Raw genomic sequence first — 24,627 nt, 5'->3', positions numbered from 1 at the left:
TATAAATTTGGTGTGGACCCTTCTTGACCTTTTCTCTGTGCATGGACTTATAAATATATAATTGAACAAATATATGTTTTACATATCTGGATTTCATTTCTGAAGAAAATGTGATCATGCTATATCTTTTACTCAACAATCTAATGTTTTTCACTTAAAATTATTTTGGTGATTTTCCCTTTTCATTATATATGGATCTGCATTCTTTATAATGGTTATATAGTCGGTTTATTTAACTACTTTCTTAATAATGAACATATGCATTGTTTTTTATGTTTTGCAATTATAAACATCCATGTTTGCATAACTGTGCTAGTATGTTCATAGGATACATCCTAAGAATTGACATCTCTAATGGGTATGCCTATTAAGACATTTGAAAACTAATAACCAACTAGCCTCCCAAATGGTTGTCCCAAATTTCATCCTACACTCTTTGCTGGCATTCCTCTTCAGCATCTATAGTTAAATGCCAGAGTCATAAAACATCTGGGAGAAAAGATTAAAGATCAATTATTCCAGACTCTTTATTTTATGAACCAGGAAGATCAAGCATGTCTGTGGCTACGACGGAAAGAGAGCAGCTCTCGGATTCTTGCCTTGGTCCTAACGCGCACGCGCACGCGCACGCAGGAGCCTGGCCGAGGCTTTCCAGGCAGTCTCCCCAAGGCTCCTGGGGAAGGTCACCCTGCCGCTGCTCAGTCGGCCGGCCGCCCCTCGCTCCCTACTGCATCATTATCAGCCTGCCTTTCAATGGAGCGTCACATCGCGCCTCAGTAAACAAGGAGCAGAAGCCAAGGGAGCCGGTCCTTGACATTTGTATCCAAAATTGAATTCAGTCTGCTCAAATGCTTGCTACAATTTCAAAGTGTGCCTTTCCTGCCTCCCTTCTGCTCAGCAGCCAAGTCGCAGACCCGAGTAGTAGGGGGAAAAATAAGTGTTTCGTTTCACGCAGAGATAAGCTCCCCCGTTCAACAATTTCTGGCGAGCCAGTTCGGAAACATCCCACCTTTAAGAAGAGTCACTTTGGGAGCACAAATGCAGAAGGCCGTGAGGGTGCTTTTGGGAGCAGGCGGCTCCAGGTAGCCACCCTGAAGCTGTGGGCTGGTGGCCTACTACAGGCATCTCACGTGCCAGCAAGATGGCCTTCTCCTGAGGACTGTACCCCTCTTTCTGCCTGCTTCACAGAGCTCGTGAACACGGTCTCATGGACTCCCTGTGCGGTCCGCTCGATGCTCAGATGCTCACCGGTGGCAAAGCCGGGGCTGGAAGCCATCTCTCCCGACTCCCATCCCCAGAAACCTTTCCTTCCCCCCATCACTCCGTCCCTGGTCCCATCCCACACCCTGCACAGCCGCCATGGGTCTGGTTCCTCTAGTCTCTGCCTCCTGCCACACCCCCTGCCCAATTTCATTACAGGCATTAAATTTACAAACCCATTTGCTTGTGCTTCACTTTTATTTATTTCTTTAAAAATATCAGTTGAGACATTTTAATCCTGTTTACTTTTTTCTTCATCGCTTGTCTTAATACCCTCCTTTTTCTATCCAATTACGACACGGTCTTCACATACTGGTACCAAAAAACCAGTTCATATAGAAATCTCCCTTTTTTTGCTACATGCTGCCACATAGTTCAGACTCCTATACCTAGAGCCTTCTTTTGCTCCTGGTTTTTATTTTTCTGATGTTTCTTTAACAGGGAAGAAAGGAAACAGGTACCACGGTAGGAAAAGATGGGAGGCAGGGAGAGCAGAAAAGCAAGATGGGGAATTGATTCATGCTGGAATAGCATGTCATTATGCGGCCCCTGACTCTGTCACCCTTGGCACGTCCTCACCCCCCCATATGCAACTCATCAACAGACCTTGTTGACTTAACCTCTGCGATATCTCTCCAGTCCACCCACTCTTTCCATTTCCAGCAACTGCGCCCTAATTCAATCTTCCCCCAATTAGCTCCTGTCAACTTGCACTCACTCTTGACTGTGTCTAGTGTATGTCCCACACTGTAAGCACAATGACCACAAAGGACTGTCAAGCCTCATGTTAAACTCCATAGGGAATAATAACAGCCATCATCGCTGTTGATTAAATTTGTTTTGAGTACTTCCTATGTGCCAGGCACTATTGTTAATGCTTTAATGTCTAAGTCACTTCATCTTCACAACCCTAAAGGGTAGATATTATTATGCTTACTCTTGTTTTACAGATGAAGAAATTGAAGCACAGAGATATATGTAATTTGCTCAAGGATGCACAGCAATTAGTGGAATCAATTTAGAAACACAAATCTAAAAAAATTATCAAGTAATACCTATGTAATTAGTATTTGTATATGGTGATGCCAAAGGAGTCACAATGCTAGTGGTATAAATTGTTGTACAGACTCCAAGGGATGGCCAACGAGCTGCACCTCACGGATGGAGGGGAGCCTCTTGGACTGCTGGTTGAGGAAGACTGTGAGGCCACCTCTGGGCTCAGTGGGAAACTGAGGGATAAAGACGTCTATTTTGGGTGGGCCAGGTCCTGGCTGGAGCGGAGAATGTACTTGTTTCTTGTTGCTGGTGTAACAAATTATCACAAAACTAGGGGCTTCAAATGGCACAAAGTTATTATCTTCTAGCTATGGAGATCAGAGCCCCAGATGGGTCTCATTAGGCTAAAGTCAAGGTGCTGGCACGGCTGCATTCCCTTTTGGAGGCTCTGGTGAGGATCCTGACCTTGCCTCTTCTGGCTCCCAGAGGCTGCCTGCATTGCATTGGCTTGAGGCCCCCGCCAAGGAATCACATCACTCACTCTGCTTCTGTCCCTACGTCTCTTTCTCTGATTCTGACCCTTCTGCTTCCCTCATTCACATTTAAAAGAACTCTGATTCCATTGAGCCCACCAGGATCATCCAGGATGCTCTCCCCCTCTGAAAACCCATAACTTGCTCATCCTTGCAAGGGCTCTTTTCCCGTGTAAGGTAACATACGCACAGGTTCCAGGGATTAGGACATGGACACCTTTGGGATGCCGTTGTTCTGCCTCCCAGAGGGGATGATGGCATTGTGCGGTGGGAGTGTGCTCCCCTGGAGCCAGACTTTAGTCCTGTGAGCACGGACACTTCAGTCTTATTTGCTTTTGTATTTCTCATGTTTGCCATATAACAGCTATGCAAATATTTGATGAATGAATAACTGAAAGAACTAAATTTTAAAAGGCACAGAATAATAAGGTATCTATCTTTAAAATTTTTTATTTATTGATTTTAGGAAGGGGGAGGGAGAGAGAGACATGGATTTGTTGTTCCACTTATTTATGCATTTATTGGCTGATTCTTGTATGTGCTCTGACCAGGGATCAAACTCACAACCTTGGCATTATTAGGACAGCGTTCTAACCAACTGAGTTACCCAGCCAGAGCTGCAGCATCTATCTTAAGAGTTAGGAAATGCTGCCATTTTAAACGTGAAAATTGGTGGGTGGAGGAGTGATTTTTTATCTTTTTTGGGGGGGATCAAACCATTTAATTGAGGGCCTTCAGAAGAGAGTTGAAGGGCTAGGAAGACAAGGTCCTACATCCTTGACATGGCTGGGACCTCTCCAGCTTCCGAAAAGCTCATTTCTTAATCTTAATGGGGTCTCATAGGGTGGCAATGCCAAAACGAATGGTGGTAACTGAGGATAATTAAGCAGATCTCAGTGCTGAATGAATTTTCGGAATTACCAGCTGTTTAAATCAGTTTGGACTGCTATAACAAATCACCATAGAGTAGGTGTCTTAAAAACAACAGAACTTTATTTCTTCCAGTTCTGAGACCTGGATGTCTGATATCAGGATGCCAGCATGCCTGGTTCTCGGCACAGCCCTCTTCCAGGTTTGCAAACTGCTGAACTCTCATTGTCTGCTCACATGGCAAAAGGGCAGCAAGCTAGTTCTCTGGCCTCTTATGAGGGCACTGATCCCATTCACGGGAGCTCTGCCCTGGTTACCTAATTATATCTCGAACGCCCCATCCCCTAATATCATCACACTGAGGATCAGAGCTTCAACATTTGAACTTTGAGGACACAAACATTTATAGCACCAGTCTTTTCTTGACATTGCCATCTTATAACTGCACCAGAGGACAGAGGTCTGATATAAACAGAAGTACGCAGAACCCACTTACTCCTTCAGAAGACGGTGAGAAGAAGGGGTGGCTTGTTAGCTCAGCAGCAGCCTCGGTCTTCCGTGGAGAGCAGCTCTCCCTGCTGGGATGGAGCAGTGGTGCTGGAGCAGCACCACAGTCCCAGATAAAGTCAGGCTTTCAGGAGCTCCCATTCTGCTTGGGATTTAGTTCACGATTCTTACAAGGTCCCAGTTGCATTGACCTTGCCTACCTCTCCATCCTTGCCTCTCACCCCCACACTACAGTCACACCCGTCTCCAAGGCCAGCTCCTTCTGCTTCAGGGCCTTTGGACATGCTAGTTCCTTAATTGTGGAATACTCCTTCTTTTGCCCAGTTAATTCCTTTTAAGCTCAGCTTAAGATCATATCATATATATATATATATATATATATATCCTGAAAGACATTTTTTTTTAACCTGCAAATCTAAATCAGTGCCCCTTCCTCACTCAATTAATACAAAATAGCACAGGGTCAGGAACTTGGGGCTTGGCCTCATGCTGCTTGACACTGTAGTGTAAATCCACCACTCATTAGCTGTGTGACCTTGGATAAGACATGTAGACATTCAAGCTTCTGTTTCTTCATCTTTAAAATGGGGATAACAATAGCATCTATAGCAGAGGACTATTCTGAGGATTAAATGAGATCATCTATGTAGAAAGTTGGAAGAGAGCCTATACTATTAGTGTAAGCTATTATATTCCTTTATAGCATTTATCCAAATTGTGATTATAGTTATTTTTGTCCCATGAAAAAGTGTAATCTTGTCAGAAAATAACAAATATTATTAAGGAATGCTGTCTGGAAATTTTTGATTGTCATTCCGGGCTGATTAATAGCCTGAAGTTAGGTGCAACATTCAGTCTCTCCCTTTCTTCTGCCTGTTCACACACAGGGCCCTGTGATGCTCATTGCCGGGCAGATTGATGAAACATCTCAACGGACGCTTACATTCCATATGTTACAATTTACACATTCCTGCTGGGGTCAAGGTAGGGAATGGCATGCGTGCTAATAGCTGCATTGCTCACATGAACTTTCACATAAACCCTCTTCCTGCTCGTTTTACTGATACATTATAATATACTTTTATAAACAGTGTTTTCAAGGTCATGAATGAATGCTTCTTAATTTCCGTTTTTAGAGGATTGCAAAGTCTAGAAAGGGCAACAAGAGGTTTCTTTAGCCTAACTACTTCCACAGGCCATACTACATCTGAACCATCCTAGCTGATCTTCAAGGAAACAGGGTAACAACGTTTCTCATTGAGTCTCATAAGCTCTCTCTTGTCTTCCCTTTGGTCGCAAGGATACTATAGCTATCTGGGTTAATTGTGTATTTTTTACACTCATTGTATTTGAAGTCCTAGAAAAAGTGCCCCTTTGCCAGAAAATATCCAACAAAATTGCCAAATCCAAATGGCCACTGTGAGCCAGTTCCCTGCGTCAGTGGAAACCTCCCATGGAGAGCTTGCTTCTGGGCAAGGGGTCTGCCAACATCACTCTTCCTATGCCTCCATTTTCCTTCTGACCTGAATTGTCAGGCAAGCTCTATCTTTACTCTATTTGCCAAAATACCATTGTTCTTGCTCCTCCCTCTGGCAGTTTCATTTCAATTGTCAAAACATCGTAAGTCAGCTGATGGAAGCAGATCTTATTGACTGTGCAGTCTAGTTTGTGGCCAAGAGCCAGTCTCATCTCTGGTGTTCAACCGACTGTGAAAATCCTTCCATGCCAACCCTGACTCCCTCAGGAGAGTACAACCCACAAAGGAATTTGTCACCAGCTGTTCAGTGCCAGGGCCACCACTCATTGGATGGTGGTTTCTACAAAAGGGAAGTCTCTTCTCCACTGATAATATCTTCATGTAAAATAATAAGCTCATTAAGAATAAAACATACTTTTCTCAGAGAAATGCCTGGTAAGTCTACTTTCTGAAGAGTCTGTGGTCCCAAGCTAGTATAGAAAATATTGATACATACGCTCTTTAGTGCTAACCTAGGTCTATAGTAGTCAACACCATTTTAATGTAAAGATAGTATAACTGAGACATTTTTATTTGTCATTTATTTTAAATTTTTTTATTGATTTTTTTAAAGAGTAGAAATAAAGGGGGGAGCATCCATCTGTTGTCTCACTTCTTTATGCAGTCACTGGTTGACCCTTGTATGTGCTCTGACTGGGAATTGAACACACAACCTTGGCATATTAGAACAATGTAATAATCAACTGAGCTACCCAGCCAGAGAAAGAAATTTTTAGATGTTGAGTAGAAATACTATAATTTTGGATGTTCTCACTATCATGAATTTTTTTCTTCCCATCTCTAATGTAATTTGCCCAGAAAATATATTTTAAAATAGAACTTCAAATTCAATAGAACTTATATTAGTGTGGGCTCTAAAATGCCACATAAGGGAAAAGTGATTTTTTCCAAAAATTGATAAGCAATTCCATTTTCTATTTCTATAAATTTCCGTTATAAAATAGTTGTAGGGGCAACTTGTTTAATAGATTGGTTCTTTTAAACAAGGATTATTGGGAATTGAACTGGGCAGTTTAGGAGACTCCTGACAAGAAGATCCTATCAACTTCCAGAGAGGAAAAGCTAATTTCATATATGGCCTCGAGAATCAAATAAATTTGTATTTCTCAAAAGCAATGCTAGAAACTAAAGGCAAAGGGAAATGTCTTCAAAGTTCCAAAGGAAAATAATTTCTAGTCTATAATAATATAGTCAGCCAAAAATCAGTCAAGAAAAGACAGGAATAAAGTCATCTTCAGACATCCAAGCCCCCTTTAAGTCCATCGCTACCTTTCTTCTCCCCAGTCTGGGTCCCAGCAGGCTGACCTCTATGAATTGCAGCATTGGGCTCCCTTGCCTCCCACTTGTGGTAAGATCTGGCCAATGGGCAACACTGGTAGAGCTTGAAGGGAGAAAGAATGAGGTCAGGCTATTTTGTTCCCTGGCTCTTTCCCTGCCAAGTCAGCTTAAGATGACTTCCCTACAGGTCACTATTCCGGTAAGGTGGTCGGCAACAGCTTCGGTTCCTCTGTCTGGGTTTCAGGCACCACGCTCTCCCCTTGCTCCCTCTCCCCACGCCATGGATGATAACGGGCTCCCTGCACCGTCTAGGGTTAGGGGCCTTTACCGCCCCTTGTAGGTTTCCCTTAACCTTACCCATACCTTTTAAAAGAGACACTTCATTAAATATTCCTAAATTACCCCATCTGAGTGTGTCATCTGTTTCCGGCAGGACCCTGACCAACACAAGACGCCTGGGTGATCAATAGATAATGTCACTGCTCCTTGAAGGCAGTACAGTTATGACCAAAGGCTTTAGAATCACGTCAACCCACGGGCAAATCCCCGCTCTGTGGTTTTCTAGCTGTGAAACTTTGGACAAACGGCCAGCTCTCTGTGTCTCACATACAAAATGGGGATGTTTGTATGACTTTTCTCCCAGAGTTTCTGTGAGGATCAAATGAAATAATCCAAGGAAATACGGCAGCACCAGTCATTTAACAAGCACTAAATAGAAGGTGGTTATTATTTTTATCATTTTCCTTGTGCTTCAAAGTGGCCAAATGACACAAAAGGCTGGGATGCCACCCTCATCAGCCTCACAACCTCACTTGTGAATCCTGAAGGGGCGCAAAGGAAAACGGACCCAGGTGAGGTAGCTTGGTGCCGGCCCCTGAAACATGGCTTGGGTTGCGAGGGCTTCTCCTGCTCTGGGGGTTGGGTCCTGACGGGCAGGGTGGGGCGCTCTCTGGCAGCTGGCTCCAGGTTCTACCCACACCCCTAGTTCATGGTCATGATGCTCTTTGCCAGAGATAAAGGGGAAGCTGGAACCAAGATGCATTTCTGAGAAAAGCTGTGATCTTAAATACCTGATTGAAGCTCCGTGGCTGTCTTCCTAAGGCACCCGGCCAGGCAGAGCTATTTGCTATTTCAGCCTTTGAGGACATGACTCCCAGCCTGGGATATTTAACCCCTCTCTGCTGCCAACGCACGGGAAGCTCCAGGAAGTCCACCTTGGAGTTCTTTTCTTTTTAATTTTATCTATCTATCTATCTGTCTATTTATAAGTGAGGAGAAAGAGAGAGAGAGAGAGAGAGAGAGAGAGAGAGAGAGAGAGAGAGAGAGAGAGATGGAGCGGGCAGAAAGCATCCACTCCCATAGGAGCCTTGACCAGGCAAGCCCAGGTATTGAATCAGCAACCTCAGGATTCTAGGTCAACGCGTTATCCACTGCGCCACCACCGGTCAGGCCAAGTTCTTTAAATATAACTAGAAGCTGCCGATGTGCCCCTGTGAAATCATCTCCTTTTTTTGTATGCAATATTGCTTTAGCTCAAGACTTCAGGATTGATCGCTTCTCAGCCTTTTGGCTAAGATCAAGTGAAGATGTCAGGATTGTTGTGTGATTGGAGGGATGGATGGGACAGGAGATGTAGAAACAAACTGCTTTTGTGCAAAAAGGTACAAGTGAGAAGGGCCAGCTCAGTCATGTCAGAAATGTGTAAGTGCATGTGCACGTGTGTGTGTGCACGCACATGTAGTATATGCACATGAAAACATCTCTACATACATATAACCTTCTGTGATAATCAGAAATGGCCTAGTTCTGAGATTCTTTTGAAAGCCACTTTGTTTTAAACCTAAGTTTAAACCTAAGCGGACCCTTCAGTTGAGCTGCCTCTGGCTTTATTTAGATATGATACTGGTGAGCTTGAACATTGTACCTCCACCCATCCTGGCATATGAAAATTCAGGTTCAGAGAGAGAGAGAGAGAGAGGGAGAGAGAAGAGGAATGGATCAGAAGGGGGTAAAACCCTTGGGATTCCTTGAAATAGCAGATTCTTTTTGTAACTCCCCCACAGTATATCAACACTATTATTCACTATATTTAGCAAAAAAAGAAATTAATTTCAGGGACCCAGTCATTGTATGAATCAGGGTATGCCAGAATTTGATATGCACAAGAAGTGAGTGGGTCAGACTTTAGTAAATACTGGTAAAAGCAGATTCTGTGGCAAAAGCAATTTAATTTTACTTTGGTCTGTGAGTCTTGTCATGATTGAGCATGACAGTTGTTTGATTCTGAGGACAAGCTATGCCAAGTGGATCTTAAACGTTTATCCACTGAACTGCCTTCCAGAATTCTGATGCTCTACCATCCAAAAGAATAACTATTGCTCTGGTGACACTACATTCTAGATGGTAAACAGTGGGCCTCCAGACGTCCCAGCTCCCATTTCCTCATCCCAGAAATGGGAATGCAGACTGGTGCGGCCACTGTGGAAAACAGTATGGAGATTCCTCAAAAAATTAGAAATGGAACTGCCTTTTGCCCCAGCCATCCCACTTTTAGGAATATACCCCAAGAGCACCATAGAACTGACTCAAAAAAAAAGAAATGCACCCCCATGTTTATGGCAGCATTGTTCACAATAGCGAAGATCTGGAAACAGCCCAAGTGTCCATCAGTGGACGAGTGGATTAAAAAGCTGTGGTACCAAAAAAAAAAAAAAAAACAAAAAAAAACAAAAAACTGTGGTACATATATATACTATGGAACACTATGGGGCCATGAAAAAGAAGGAAATACTACCTTTTGCGACAACATGGATGGACCTGGAAACTATTATGTTAAGTGAAATAAGCCAGGCAGAGAGAGAAAAATATCATATGACCTCACTCATTTGAGGAATCCAAGAAACAATGTGAACTGAGGAACGGAATTGAGACAGAGGAGGGATCAAAGGGACCAGAGGAAGAGAGGAGAGAGGGAAAGGGATAAACCTGAAGGGAAGGAGGGAGGGCAATGTCGGGAAAGGGGCAAGGGAGATGCCTGGTCAGCTGAGGGGAGTAGGGGGGAGGGGAGAGGCATTAGGGGTGACACTAGAACCTATGTAAACACAATAAAATTTAAAAAAAAAGATGGTGATAATAACCTCTAATCAAAATAGTTGTTATGAGAAGTAACGAGAATGTATGAGAGAGCCTAGGTACTTAGTAAGGATGGTTAATAATAATAACTATTATTATGAAGAGAAAGAGGAGGAGGGAACAAGGAGAAAAGGAGAAGGAAAGCTAATTCTAATTACATAAAAAAGTCACCCCACCGGGCCATCTGGGGAACATAAGAGTAATTTTATTGTATGCTGTAAAATCTTCTTGAACATTCTCTTAAATAGGCTCACTAATTTTCCTGATGGGATTATGTCTTTGTTTCTAAACTTCATCATTTCATTCTGTTTTAATTATACGATATTTTAGGTCTGACATAAAAAAACGCATCATCTGTTTTTATCTTTCTCAGCCTCATCCACATCCTTGGTTACTGTTGCCAGGTATCCTGGGGTCACCCTAAGTACTTTTGTTCTAGGGACCTTTCAAAGTAAGCCAACCTGGCAGTTTAGAAAACTTCTCTTGTTTGTAGACAAAAATACATGAAAACAACCAAGGGAGTGATTACTCTCTGGGATAATTATTTTTAATGTCTTACTGGACACATTTGAAATGCTTCTCGGGTCCTTTGAGAGTCAAAGTAGGAGGAAATCGTTTTTGTTTTACGTCTTGGAGCTTGTTTGGTAAATGTCTGTGATGCCTGCATGTTGTGTAACACTCCCCCCTCCCCTCCCCACCATTACACACCCCCACCCTGTCCTAAATGATGTGAGTATTTCATCAGCATTAAATAAGCAACAGAAATACAGGGTGGAGAGCATTCATGGTTTCTTTGTGGCTCTCTGGTTATCTGCCTTTGATTATGCTACTAAAATGCAGCTCTGAAGGCTTGTGCTTTTGGGTTCCCTCAGCCAGTAACTTCAGTTCATTTCCAAACCAGAAGAGCTCCCCCTTGGGGTCTCCTTGGTGCTACACCTCCACTGAGGTATCCCTGACCAACTCCAGCAAAAAAGATGCTGTCAGCATGCTAGTTATCTCTACATGTCCGGGCCTCTGTAACGTACAATGATGTTTTCCTAATTTTAACCATATTGTGATTAGCTAATTACAACCCCCCCCCCCCCAGGCCTTTCCCATGAACCTTAATGCCTTGTCCTCCCTGACTACCACTGAGAGGAACTGAAGCAAATTTCGGACCTGGTTTAAGTGAGGGTTGTTACAAGGATACTTTTTATAGCAGAACTTCCACATCCTTCTTCGATTGTGACCAAGTCTTACAGCAAAGCCAGCCCGTGAGCAAGTTGAGAACACGGATTCCGTATCTTCTCTTTGCTTACTGGACCTGTAATGGCTACTCCGTAAGTACACATGAAAGAACGCTGTCACAGGCTCTCGCCTCCCACACGGCTGGCCTTAGAGAAAGTTCTGCCGCTAACTAGCCGTGTGATCATGGCTATCTCATCTAATAATTTATCTGGAAAATGAGGGATGGGACAAGTATATCCCTTGCAACTATAACCTGCTGCAAACTACTCATTCAACCTGGAGAAATTATCTTATAGATCGTGTGTAAACTGAGGAACACCTGGGGAGGCACTATATTGAGTTAGGAAGAAGGGGTGATGAATAACTTCCTGATGATATTTAGATTCCTCTTGCCCCAAATAATTACTTAGAGCATGTACAACATTTCTTTAAAAATGAAGAAGACCAGCTGTCTCAAATATTCTCATCTTTTGGCCCTGGCCAGTTAGCTCAGTCAGTTAAAAGCGTCGCCCAAAAATGACAAGGTTGCAGATTTGATCCCCAGTCATGGCACACAGGGGAAGCAACTAATGACAGAGTGGAACAACAAAGGAATGCTTCCTCTCCTCCTCCCCTCTCTCTCCCGTCTTCTGTCTCTTAGAAAAAAAAAATCAATAAAAATTAAGCCCTGGCTGGATAGCTTGATTAGCTGCAGCATTGTTCTGGAGCGTTGAAGGTTGCAGGTTTGATCCCCAATCGGGGCACATAAAGGAGCAGGTCGAGGTTCCTGTCTCTCTCTCCCTGCTGCTCTCAAATAAAATAACATAACATACAATTAAATTTTAAAAAATCTTTTGAAAATGGTTCTGTTGATGAAATTCAGAAGGGAACTGCAATCTCCCTGGGGCTCTCCATGTATGTGACCCATCTGAGATGAGCAGGTGGATTTTTTTTTCTTTTTTAAATCTAGTTTTCAAACACAGAGATGATCAAGGAGCAGCTTCGGCATTCCTCCTCTCCCCGCCCATTTTAGATCCATCCATTTGAAATAGGCTTATTTAGAACCGTGCTCAGTGAGTCCTGTTGCCTTCAGAAAACAGGGCAAAACTGACCTAACAGATGTTCATGCTTACCCAATAGTAATAATGATACATTGTGTTTATTTGGAACACAACTAAATCGTTCTTACTAACTTCAAGGTTCCAGTGCAAAATCCTGGATTCAGATCATCTGGATTTATCACACCCACCGGAGGACATTGGCTTTCCAAACCTCTGAATGGATTATCCTCTTCCATTAGAGTGGCCTCATCCTTTCCAAAAGATAACATCTTGTTTCTCTGGCCTGAATTTCTTTCAAAACACAATTTGTGAAAACAACGTGTGAGAACGCATGACAATGGGAAGTGCTCAGTGGGAATGCTGCAATAAATATGTCAGGTATATAAACTAGCTGATGCTATTTATTTGGTCCTTTAAAGAAAAAGTATTGGGATCCAATAAATTACAATCATTTTTCAACCTCTCAGATTTCTCCAGTAACACATATATGTTGGCAGATCTGAGTGGATCGTGCTAATTTATTTGTGAATCATCAAAGGAAAGAATAAAATATATGTCTTCAGGCAACGGAGCGCAGTGCGTACGGACTGGGAAACCAAATCAGGCAGCAGCAATATTTTCCTACACCAGAAGTAAACATGTCAACATGGTGAGAAGGATTCCGTCCCACTTCTGGCTGAACTTTGAGGGGTGAGATGGCTAATGTCGAGGGACCCAGCTTTGTAGTCCTTTCTCACAAACCATCCCATGATTCACGAAAAGGACAATCTGCAGTATGACACGGTGAACTAGGTCAGAATAATATTTCTTAATAGTGATTCCTACAATGTCCTATTAATTACAGAAGCGGTTCAGAATTTTCTGTGCCTTGATAGGTTGTATTTTTACGTATGCACACACATTTTTTAAATTTAATGTGATATAAAACTGAGTTCCAAGGAATCTCTACTATGTAAGTGGTGAAAAATGATGCGGGGGAGAGGAGGCAAAATATGTGCCTGTCCGTCTATACCCCACAAGCCCGCATTCAAGGGATGATCTTTGTGAACATAAAAGTTTATGTTGCCTTTTGATTTGTGTGGTTAAAAAGAAACACAAGCTGTATTTAAGGGCCTTGGAGCATCACATCAGAGCAGAAACTGCTTGCCCTAAATTTGCATGTCTTCTCTGCTTTTGTTCTCCTGCTCCACATGGATTTCCCCTCTTTTCTAGCCGGGTTAGTTCACACACAGTTCCCTTTGTGGACTGCATTCCCTGTCCCATGCCTTGCCTCGCCTCACCTGCCTGATTCTGTTCCCACCATTTTTTGAGCCTGGGGAAGATGCAGCCTCCAGCTCCACTGGGTGGGGTTAGGGAATCTGACTCAAAATCCTCTCTTCTATGAAGCATTTTTCTTTTTCCCCAGCTAGACATGAATTTTTTCTTCTACTGATAGTAAACCCCTAGAGCAGGGTTTCTCAACCTTAACACAGTTGACCTTTTTGGATAATTCCTTGTGTGGGGGGGACTGCCCTGTGCATTAAGAAAGTTTAGCAGCATTTCTGGTTGATGCTCACAGAAGCCAAGAGCATCCACCTTCCCACCCCTACGGAGTTGTGAGAATCACAAATGTCTCTAGGCATTTCTAGATGTACCTGGTGGCGGTCACCTCAGTTAAGGACTAATGAATGCCCTAGGGCTCTCCCCAAATCGGAGAACAGATTCTGGAGAACAGAGGTCAGGTTCTTAGCAGCGTTTTGGTGCATGTTCAAAGTTATTTGATGATTAATAAATACATACAATGTTTTCAAAATTATCAGTTGGGAGTTTCTGAAAATCAACATATTGGGTTCATTTAAAATCAGGTTGGACCCCCAGAAAACTGGAAAGGGATATTATTATTGCCTCTTTCCTCTTAGAAAAAACTTGTGACACATTGTAATTTTAATACTATACCATTAGGTTGGAATGAGAAACCCTCAGTCAAAGAACTGCTCCATCTCTGCATCTTTTGAAACATTATTTCTGAAGTCACTAACCATCATCCAATGATGTTTATAGAAAAACCAGTGAGATAGGTTCCTCTTAGTACTAAAAAACTTTGCCTCTTCTGAAAAACTGTTTTGTCTTCTTATATTGCATAATGAGAGATATGTAACTACTTTTTTTTAAAAGGTTTTATTTATTCATTTTAGAGAGGGGAGAGAAAGAGAAGAGGGGGGAGGAGCAGGAAGCATCAACTCCCATATGTGCCTTGACCAGGCAAGCACAGGGTTTTGAACCAGCAACCTCAGCATTCCATGTTGATGCTCTGTCCACTGCACCACCACAGGCCAGGCCTATAACTACTTTTATTTACCTTTTTAGACTTGGCCATCAGGCAGCTGAGAACTAAGTTTTCAACTTTATGTTCAGTTATCCTCATCCTTTCATTTCTAATAATAATAACTCAATCCTTTCCCCTTCTCACTGGCTGCACTTAACTCTTGTCTTCTACCTTTGCTATAATGCCTTTCTTAAATCTGTTGTTTTAATATAATAAAATTTTAAGTAAGTGGAGTCCTTATCATCTAACATCAAAAGTACCAGGACCCTGTTGGGAGTAAAAGAAGAGCAATTAATAATTAAGCTGGGACAACACATTAAACTGAGACTGCCTTGGACAAAATCAGAATGTGGTGTCACTCTAGAAATAAATAATAAACATAAGACAACAACAGTTATTCCATCCCCAGGTTGGGGATAATTAAAGATAAACATGTGCCCTAAATAGTGAATCAAAGTTATGTGTTTCTTATTTATCGTGTGTCACATCGGTTGATTAAAGTGTGATATATATTATCTCATGGGAAATTTTGTAACTAGGCTCTGTATTGTACAAAAAAAAAAAAAATCTTGGGATTTCTTAAATGTATTTAATTTCTACCCAAGGGGAGGGGGGACTCTTTAGATCTGGAACAGTGATCACAATAGAAGTTTCATTTGTTTGTGATTTATGGAGACTTGGAATAAATGCACTATTGACCAGTATCAGATTTCTAATGACTCTATCTTGTTTTTCCTAAGCAACTTCTCATAAACTTTTGTAATATCTTGAGCAGCTAGTTGATACTATGTTCAAGTCTGTTTACAAAGCTATTAATAAATGTTATGTGGCAACTCCAGGAAGAGAGTCAAACTGTTTTTTCTCTCCATTGGCTGAAAACAGTTTCCTGCTTATTTTGAAAAACATGGAATTACCAAAGTCCTTGATATATGCTGGCTATTTTGCAAAGAAAGTCAGTGGAAATAAGTGTATTCTAAAGGGCTCATAGTCAAAAAGGACACTCATTGTCAGAGACTGGATGGCAAAGATTATAATGTAAGCAAGTGGTACCAGTGAGTTTAAAAGAATATGGGAATTTGTTTTCGTGTATGTTCACATTCAGGTTCTTAGTGGCTGATCTGTGTTTTTGAAGTCAGTTAATATTCTCTAGACAGACAAATGGAACATTTAATAACTGCCATTTGTTGATTTCTGACTATATCTGGGCACTGTGTAGGCACTTTACATGTATTGTGCTAATTTGTTCTCCAAATAGCTCACTGAGATGAAAGTATCATTAGCTCCATTTCAGTTAGGAAAATTAAAGCTCAGAGAAAATACTGAAGTCACCCAAAGTCACACTGAAAACAAGCAGCAGAGGAGACCTTAAAGCCCAGTCATCTGATCCCTACCTAAGCCCTGTTCTTCCTACTCTTTTGTAGTTCCAGAGTGAAAACACTATGAGTGTGCAACATAAGGCTCAGCTTTGGGCTCAGGAAGATGGCCAGAGAAGGATAACAGTAACATAACAGTAACAGCAACACCTGGATAGTATACACTCTATGCCAAATACTGTCCCAAAAGTTTGCATGTATCTCCTTTAAGTCTCACAACAGCCCTAAGAGAAAGATACTATGTTCATTTTACAAATAGACACCCGAGAGCAAACAATAGACCCCAGCATTCCCAGTAGCGTCCCTTTCCGTGGTTAGTCCCCATGTTACAGATGATCCATATGGTTCTCTGTACTATCTAGCCCTGGACAGTTTTCAATCTCTGTATGCTTTATTTCACTTTTATTACCATCTTCATTTTATAGATAAGGGAACTGAAAAATTGGCAGCTTATTTCCCCAAAACAACGATCACTGGCAGAGACGGGATTTGAGTGAGCCCAGGTGTTTTTATACCTAGCCCAGGAGTCTTTATTCTGGATTAGGCTGCAAACTTGAAACGTGACTGTGAGGAACAATCATAAACTTTTCAAACAGAAGTTAACCTATAGCCTTCTATACTAAAAGAATCTAAGCTTGATTTTGAAACAAAGGCACATGTTTCCAGTTTCAGGGCCTAGGTCTAGGACAAAATGATTCCCATTTACTTCAAGGTGGCAAGAATCTTGCTTAAGGTCAGACTCCTTGGCAAAGGGCTGCTCTTACTGCCCATCTTACTGATCCTACAAGAACAAAGATGGCTATATTTTCTTAACTCACATCAATTATGGACACTAAGTCTAGAACTCGTCAATTTATTAGAAGCAAAAAAAAAAGAAAGAAAGAAAGAAAAAAGAAAAAAGCTGACTCTATGTCAATATAGATAACAGCCATTTATCAAGTGCTTCCTCCAGTGGGCTAAGTCATTGCATGCCTTACCTCATCTTCAGTGGGAGCTGTTGTTATTTTTATCTTGAAGACAAAGTTGAGTTTTTCAGAGTTTCAGTAACTTTCACAAGTACTCAGCTGGTGATGGTGATCTTAACCCAGCTCTATCTAAATGGCTGCCCTCCTGAGTCCATCAAGTCCGGCCACATCGTAAGCAGAGATGAACCCAGTCCAGGCATTCCAAATCCTTCAGACTGTTCTTGTGTATGCATAGTAGGGTGGGGGATACTTAGCAAACTCATTGAAATGTGGCAGTGTGGGCCCAGGCTGGATAAAGAGTCCATCCAGCACACCAGAAGTTGAAGGTTCAACTCCTGGTCAGGGCACATAGGAGAAGCAATCAATGTGCACACTACTAAAAATGGAACAACCAAGTAAAATGAGTTGATGCTTCTCTCTCTCCCTCTCGTCTCTCTCCCTTCCTCAATGGGATTTTTTTTTTTTTTTTAATGTGACAGTGTGGAATGCGGACGGTCAAAAGTGAGGGCAATATGTTGTTTCTTTTCCCATCTCACCTTAAGTCATTCTCTGGTCTAGCAGATCTCCTTGTTCCTCTCGAGCAGTTATCACTATCTGAAAGTATCTGACTTGTTTGCTTGTAATTTGTCATTCCCACTGAAATGTGAGCCGTGAGAGCAGGGCAGAAGCCAGAACCTGCCCAGTTCTCGCTGCATTCCCAGACCCTGCCACAGTGCGTGGCTCATAGGACATGCCAGTGAATAGTTGCTGCATGCTGAATGCATGGACGGCACCTAAAGAATGAGGCTGCTCTGTTAAAAACGAAGGGGCAGGGCTATTCCCCTTCTGTGGTAGACTTGAGGGGAGGCGATTTAAAAAAAAAAAAGCTTCAGAATCATCATTTCTAAGAGGCAGAGACTGCCTGATTTGCCAAGATTTACACAGAGCTGTGATTATGATCTTTTTGAACCTTTTGCACCTTAAACTTTTTGTCTTGGTAAACTTCTGTTAGGAATTCTGGCAACTCTCCCTCCTCACTCCCCCACCCTTCTCCCCATCCACCCCTAGTGAATACACATCCTTCTGCGGACCAGCTGCATATCCGGATTTGCAGACGAAGGCCCAGGTGGCTCTTCACTAATGGCTCATTCGTTATCTGTACGGAGAGAGAGCCGTACTTTTCTGAGTAGACTTTTTTTTTTTTTAAGCTAAATTGACCTTTGGAAAAAAAAAATGCATTCTACAGAAAACAGTGCCTTTTGCTCTCAATTCATCTCTTCTTTCCTTATTCCTTCACCTCATCTCAAATATATCCTGCATATCTTTTTAAAAGTTGTCTACTGAATACTGTATTCAAGAAGCAAAGTGCTGAGGCTCTTCTTTCTCTCATACTTTTTGAAGCACCACAGTGCTGCTCTAAAGAATAGCCTCTGCCTGCCCAGCTACTGCCCCATATCCTAACTCCACATTTGGGTATTCTCACAACATATATTCAGTTTGAAAGATAATACTGATACCTTGTTTTATATGAACCCTTATACACTAGGACCCTGCAGAGGCACTGACTTTATTGGAATACTTTATGGCTTAATACATCTGAATGATTTATATCTCATTTTGTCTAAGCATTTATGCTAATAAATTTAACAGATTCCCTGGTACTGCTGTACTGCAGGGTCCTTCATTTTCTTCAGGGGGTCAAAGTGAGAGGAAAATAAAGCAGCATGTGACTAAAGAAAGAAGAAATCGGCTCAACCAGTTTAAAACACAAATAAAATTACAACACAAATGAAATCTCTGATTACAATGAAGCTGGAACAACAGTTGAAAAAATTCTTAGATCCAGATAGATTTCTGTAGTTAAGCTGTTTCTCCAAGGCAGAATCACAAAAGTGACAATATTTAGCAAGCTAATTCATTGAGGAAAATTTTGGCCCTATATAATTAAATCCAACGCTGAGGAGAAACTGACAACTATTAAACTGAGTGCAGTTGGGAGTGGGAAGGGGGTAAGATAAAAAAAAAAGTCTATAAAATATGTTCCATTATCTTTTATAGATTAAAGGCACAAAAGAAATAGTTAGAAAGACTTTTTAAGATGTAAAGGTTTTAAGATTGTGTGGGGATTTTTTTTACAGGTGCAGAATAAGCTGGGTGTTCCCCACCACCACCACTTGGTTTTTTTCTTTTTCCCATTTTTTCCCCTGTTGTTTGCAAAGTTGAATCTGGGGTCAAGAGTTCTAATTGTAACCTCAGACTGGAATTCCAGATGGTGCGCTCAGGACTGGAAGCAACTCTCAGTTCATCAATTTCATGGGCCTACGTATCTGCTCTGGCCACGGCCCGGCCTCCATCCCCACTGTGGCATTAATGCAGAACAAATTGAGACATATCCTCTATATAATTAGTTCCAGAATTTAAAAAGATTTACGGTATAAGAATAGAGGCAGCGCTGCTGAATCCTGTCATTGGGGACTCTCTCGGAGCTCGGGGACCATCTCGCGCTGGCATCAGAACAGACGGGTAACGCGGCGAGCTGGGGTGAGGGGGGAATTCTGCACTGCGCGCCCGGGAGTGCCTGTCTGTCCGGGGGCCCCCCAAACCCGGTCAGAAAACTGAGTTTTAAATGTCGATGGGGGAATTGATCAAAAGATCGAGTTAATTTTCAAATTGTCAGAGGGAGCCGGGTGGAGAGCTGGGGGTGGGCTCTTTTCAATGTAAAGAAGTGTGACTTCTACCAGCAGCACGAGGCTGGAAGCAGCCTGAGAGCTTGCCAGGGCCCCGGGTAGGCCGGTTCCGAAGAGTTGCAGTCGGCGGGGCGGAGAGGACCAGCAGTCAGGCGGCTGTAGCTGCGCGTGGAGCTCGGGGCGCCGGTCCCCGCGTCAGGCACCGGGAAAGCCCGCGTTCCTCCCGGCGCGGGAGGGCGATCCCAGCCCGTGACAGATCGCAGCTCTTCGCTGTGTTTATTCATTGTCGGCAGCCGCGGGGTGACGCCCGGAGCGCAGCCGGGGAGGACGCGCCGGTCCCCGAGGCCGTGGCTGCAGGACCCGGCTCAGGGCTTGGTCTGCTGCAGTTGACAACGCCAGGGTCAAAGTGGAGGGTTCGTAGGTCCTCACCGTCCCCTCCCACTCAGTCGCGATTTTTTGATCTTGCAATAATTAAGCACCTTGCAGGCCAGGGTGCGCTTTACCAGTTGTCCAAAGCCAGCGTGAGTTTCCACCGTCTCTCCCCCTCCTTCCTCTTTAAATTCCCCATACCATCAGCTCTAGAGAGGCAGAGGGATCGTGGTGGGTACTGCGAGCTGGATGTCGAGAGATCTGGGTTTCAGCTAGGCTTTGCCACTAACCTGCTACGTCTCTTTGAACAATAAGAGTTACAAAAATTGTAAGGTTTATTGTGTGCTTAGTGTAACACCCTCCTGGTGTCCGCTCCTCACGACCCCAGGAGGTAGGCGCTGGCATCGCATTATCCCGTTTGACCAATTAGGAAACCGAGGCTCAGAGAGGCTATGGAAATTGTGCAGGGTTACACAGCTGTTGACTACCTGGTAGAGATGACATTCCATTCTCTGGCTACCAATCCCTTGCTCTTAACCACTGTGCTCTACACCTGCCTTCCCTCCTTCTGTCTGGGCCTCGGTTTCCTTTTTTATAGAACGAGGAATTGAATTTCCATATTTGCCAATCGGTGGTGCAAAGAAGATACCCTGCACCACAGGTCTCAGCGCGCTGACGGGGTGGGAAGGTGGGTGAGAGAAAGGAGCGAGCAGGTCTCTGCAATCCTCACATCCCGGGGACCCTGGGCACGCCTGGACCCCACAGGTAGTGCAGAAGAGTGCCCACCTGCCCTGCTGGCGGAGGTGGACCTTCCTCCAGGCCGACGGTCTGTCCCTTTGCCCAGCTCAGGACGACGAGGCTGCCTGGGTAACCGCAGAGCTCCCGCAGACAGCGTTGCCCAGGGGTGGGAGAAGTGGGGAACGTGGGCGCCTAGCAAACGCAATAGTCTGAGGGTTCCCCAGTGTTGGCCCTGGAGGGCCGGGCTCCGGGGCATGGGGGTTGGGGCGGCATTCAAGGACTTCCTCTCTGGTGAGGCCCTGCGACGCCGGCCTTGCAACACTCCCCCCGCCCCACCGTTTAGGACTACCAGGTCGGGGTCAGGGGGCACCCCACGTTGAAATGGGGACCACATCAATTGGCTCAACTCTCCTTTCTTCTCACTCCATCCCACCCCATCCCTGGGCAAAAATTATTATTTCATTGTAAAATCAGCAACTTTAGCACCTTGGCCTTATGTGATTCAAAAACACAAAAGCTCACATTCAAACTATCCTCTTCCAAATTACCTCCTCCCCAAATGCAAACGAGATGAAAGGAGAAACAATATCGCTCTTTTCGTTTGGAAATTGAAATCCCTGGCTAAAGGGCTGGCTTTCCTTCCTAGCGCTCGAGTCTTAGGGAAAAACGACTACGAAGTAGAAATAAAAGTGGGGGCCGGTGAGAAAGGGGTCTCGGGCGATCTAGGGCCAACTTGGTCTCAGAAGTTATGTCTCGCTGGGCCTTTCTCCACCAGAAAGACCCAACACACATGCCCTCTGCCCAGGCCTCGAGTCCCGCTGCAGGTTGAAAGATGAGGGGTTGGGGCCTAAAGAGGGAAGGGGAAGAAGGAGCTGTCTTCTAGAGCCTTTTCATCACTTAAAAAAGCTTCTGAACGGAGCCGGACCTGTGGTGGCACAGAGGATAAAGCGTCGACCTGGAACGCTGAGCTCGCTGGTTTGAGACCCCAGGCTTGCCTGGTCAAGGCACATATGGGAGTTGATGCTTCCAGCTCCTCCTCCCTTCCCTTCTCTCTCTCTTCTCTTCTGTCTCTCTAAAAATGAATAAATAAAATTAAAAAAAAGAAAGCTTCTGAGTGGAGACGACGCTAATACAGGCTCTCCGGTAGCGCAGAGAGGTGTCCGTGGTGGCAGGGGTGACGGGGGAGGGGCAGAGCGGGAAGCGCTTGTTCCCGTCCTTTGCCCGTACTCGCTCCTGTGCCTCCAGGACCAGCGACCCCAACAGGAGGGAACTGCGCTTAGCGCGTAGGTCCTGCGCCCGCAAACGCTGCGGGTCCGCAGCCACAACCCACGGCTACTTCGTTCACTCAGTGCAAAATAACTAAAACCGAAGCGTCAGAAATGGAAAGTAAATCAAGGCTTTTAAAACGCTCGGTTTTCTCGTAAAACTCCAACTAGCCTGACTGTTGCTTCACCAGGTTTGGCTGGAAAGCTGCGGACCCCATCCCCGACCAGCCTGGTGTAGGAGGCCCGGCTGCAACCCGCAGCTTCCTGCCCCGAGCTACCGGTCGTCCCAGGCGGCGCCGTCGCCGCTGCCTCCTGACTGTCCTGGGCGTTTCCACGCGTTCCTGAAACGCCCTCCAACCAGCGTTCCCGGCTCCTCTCTGTGCCTAGCGTCAGTTCTCCGGTGCTGACTTGTTTGGAAACAAAGCAACAACAACAAAACCTCAAACACCTGCTCTGAGGCGAGGGCTCCCAAATTGTGACTAGGTGTAGGGAGGAGTCTGATTTGGTGATGCCAGACTCTAGGAGCGCCCCGTGGTGCGAACACTGCTTTGGGCCGTGGGCTTCTTCTACCTGGTCCGCCTGAATGACCTGCGCCTTCCGCCCAGTCACTGAGAGTCCGGAGTGGTACTCGCGACAGTGGACGGAAGCAGAGCTCGATGGGAGCGGCTTCAGGAACCCACCTTCCCTCGGGCTTCGTCCCCAAACCCTGCCCATTCCCCAGCCCAACCCTCAAATTGGGCGCCAGGACTCTCCCGCAAGAGTGTATATATATATAATATATATGTGTGTTTGTGTGTATATATATATGCAGGCTCTGGGCGTTCCCCCGAGACTTTTCTTCCAAACTAGCCGTTGTTTTCCCGGCTTCACCGTAGAAGAGATATATATTCCTTACTGGAAAAGGAGATTAAATGCCGCTGACACCGACTTTAGGGAAACGGCAACCTCACCAAGTAACCAATTGCCAGACGATCGAAACATGTCCCGTTTATCACAACTGAAGTAGCCCCTCCTGGTCACCCACGTTTGCCTTGAGTCTGACCTCCGGAACGCACAAGGGGCCACTCTCCTCCCCAGTGACCCCGAATTATGGCCACCGCTCCAGCCCGAGGGCTCTAAGAGCGACAGCTAGATTTGTGTCCGCCGAGCAAGGGAATCCGCCTCTTGGAGTCCGAATGAGTTCTCTGCGCTTTCCAGAAGTTCCCGCCCTCGTGGAGCCCCCTGCCCCTCCTTTCAACCCGCCCTCTTAGATGAACAACCCTATCCCTGTCCCCATCACACACAGCTGCTGAGGGGACCCTCATTGCTCACCTGGAGAGAGTCGCCAAAGCCCCGAGGCTCCAACGCTTGAGAAGGCCACGAAGGGGAGGTGTGTGGGGGGAGTTGTGTCCCACAGGTCAGGTGGGAGCGCGTGGCGGGTAGAAGAAGAGGGTGTCGCGGAGACGGACGCTCCCCCAGACCCGCCCCCACCCTCCCTGCCAGGGCGCCGGTGAGGAGCCGCGCGCGCTGCCCGGACCCACTGGGCTGCGGTGCGAACGCAGCGGCCGAGACTCCTGGCTCCTCCTCCTCCACGCCGCCGGCCCCTCTTATTTGAGCTTGGAGATGCTGGGGGCAGTCGGGCAGCTCGGGTAAGGAGTTCAAGGCAGCGCCCACAGCCGGGGGTTCTCCGAAACCCGGCCGCCGGTCTTCTCTCCACTTCCCGTCCACCCGCCCTCCCGCTCACTCAGCCACCCACCCACCCGGAGCCGGGACTGCATCCAGGACCCGGGGCCCCGCCGCCTCCTCACCGCGATCCTGGACTTCCTCCTGCCTCCGGAGCCGGCTCCCACGTGTGTCCTGGAGCCGGCGTCTTCGCACACGCTCCGCTCGGGACCCGGGTGCCTCCAGCAGACCGAGCAGCCGGAGCTCCGGAGCCCAGGTGGCATCTGGGCCAAGTTAGGCGTGGCGGAGTCGAGCTTTGAGCGTCTGCAAGACCGGAGGAGCCGTGGGGCGCCCGGGGCTGAGCTGCAGCAAATGGGCTCAGACTTGCGGGACCTGAACGCGCTGCTCCCGGCGGTGCCCTCGCTGGGCGGCGGCGGCGGCTGCGCTCTGCCCGTGAGCGGCGCGGCGCAGTGGGCGCCGGTGCTGGACTTCGCGGCCCCGAGCGCCTCGGCGTACGGTTCGTTGGGCGGTCCCGCCCCGCCGCCGGCTCCGCCACCGCCGCCGCCGCCGCCGCCTCACTCCTTCATCAAACAGGAGCCGAGCTGGGGCGGCGCCGAAGCGCACGAGGAGCAGTGCCTGAGCGCCTTCACTGTCCACTTCTCCGGCCAGTTCACGGGCACCGCTGGAGCCTGTCGCTACGGCCCCTTCGGTCCTCCTCCGCCCAGCCAGGCGTCCTCGGGCCAGGCCAGGATGTTCCCCAACGCGCCCTACCTGCCCAGCTGCCTCGAAAGCCAGCCCGCGATTCGCAACCAGGGTAAGCAGGCCGGGGGCACCCCTGCGCGCGGGGCAGTGGCCGGGGCGCTGTCGCCATGCGCGGGCGCTCCCCTGCCCACCCCTGGCCCTGGCCCCCCTCTCACCGGTTGCC

General features: G+C 45.8%; 1 protein-coding gene and 1 long non-coding RNA gene across 5 annotated transcripts in view; one reads left to right on the top strand and one right to left on the bottom strand.

Moving 5' to 3' along the window:
• Window positions 1-23,828, bottom strand: part of LOC136318622 (uncharacterized) — a 30,948-nt gene extending 7,120 nt beyond the window's left edge. The window contains exon 1 of the long non-coding RNA XR_010728101.1: window positions 23,373-23,828. This is a non-coding gene — a long non-coding RNA (uncharacterized lncRNA). The remainder of the gene's footprint in view (window positions 1-23,372) is intronic.
• Window positions 23,695-24,627, top strand: part of WT1 (WT1 transcription factor) — a 48,717-nt gene continuing 47,784 nt past the window's right edge. For all 4 annotated transcript variants that reach the window (XM_066253880.1, XM_066253879.1, XM_066253878.1 and 1 more), the window contains exon 1: window positions 23,695-24,516. In XM_066253880.1, coding sequence (XP_066109977.1) covers window positions 24,075-24,516 — 442 coding nt within the window. In that variant the 5' untranslated portion in view covers window positions 23,695-24,074. The remainder of the gene's footprint in view (window positions 24,517-24,627) is intronic.

Source organism: Saccopteryx bilineata, chromosome 1 (genome assembly GCF_036850765.1).
Source record: "Saccopteryx bilineata isolate mSacBil1 chromosome 1, mSacBil1_pri_phased_curated, whole genome shotgun sequence".
Lineage (NCBI taxonomy): Eukaryota > Metazoa > Chordata > Mammalia > Chiroptera > Emballonuridae > Saccopteryx > Saccopteryx bilineata.
This window is presented reverse-complemented; position numbering and strand designations above follow the sequence as displayed.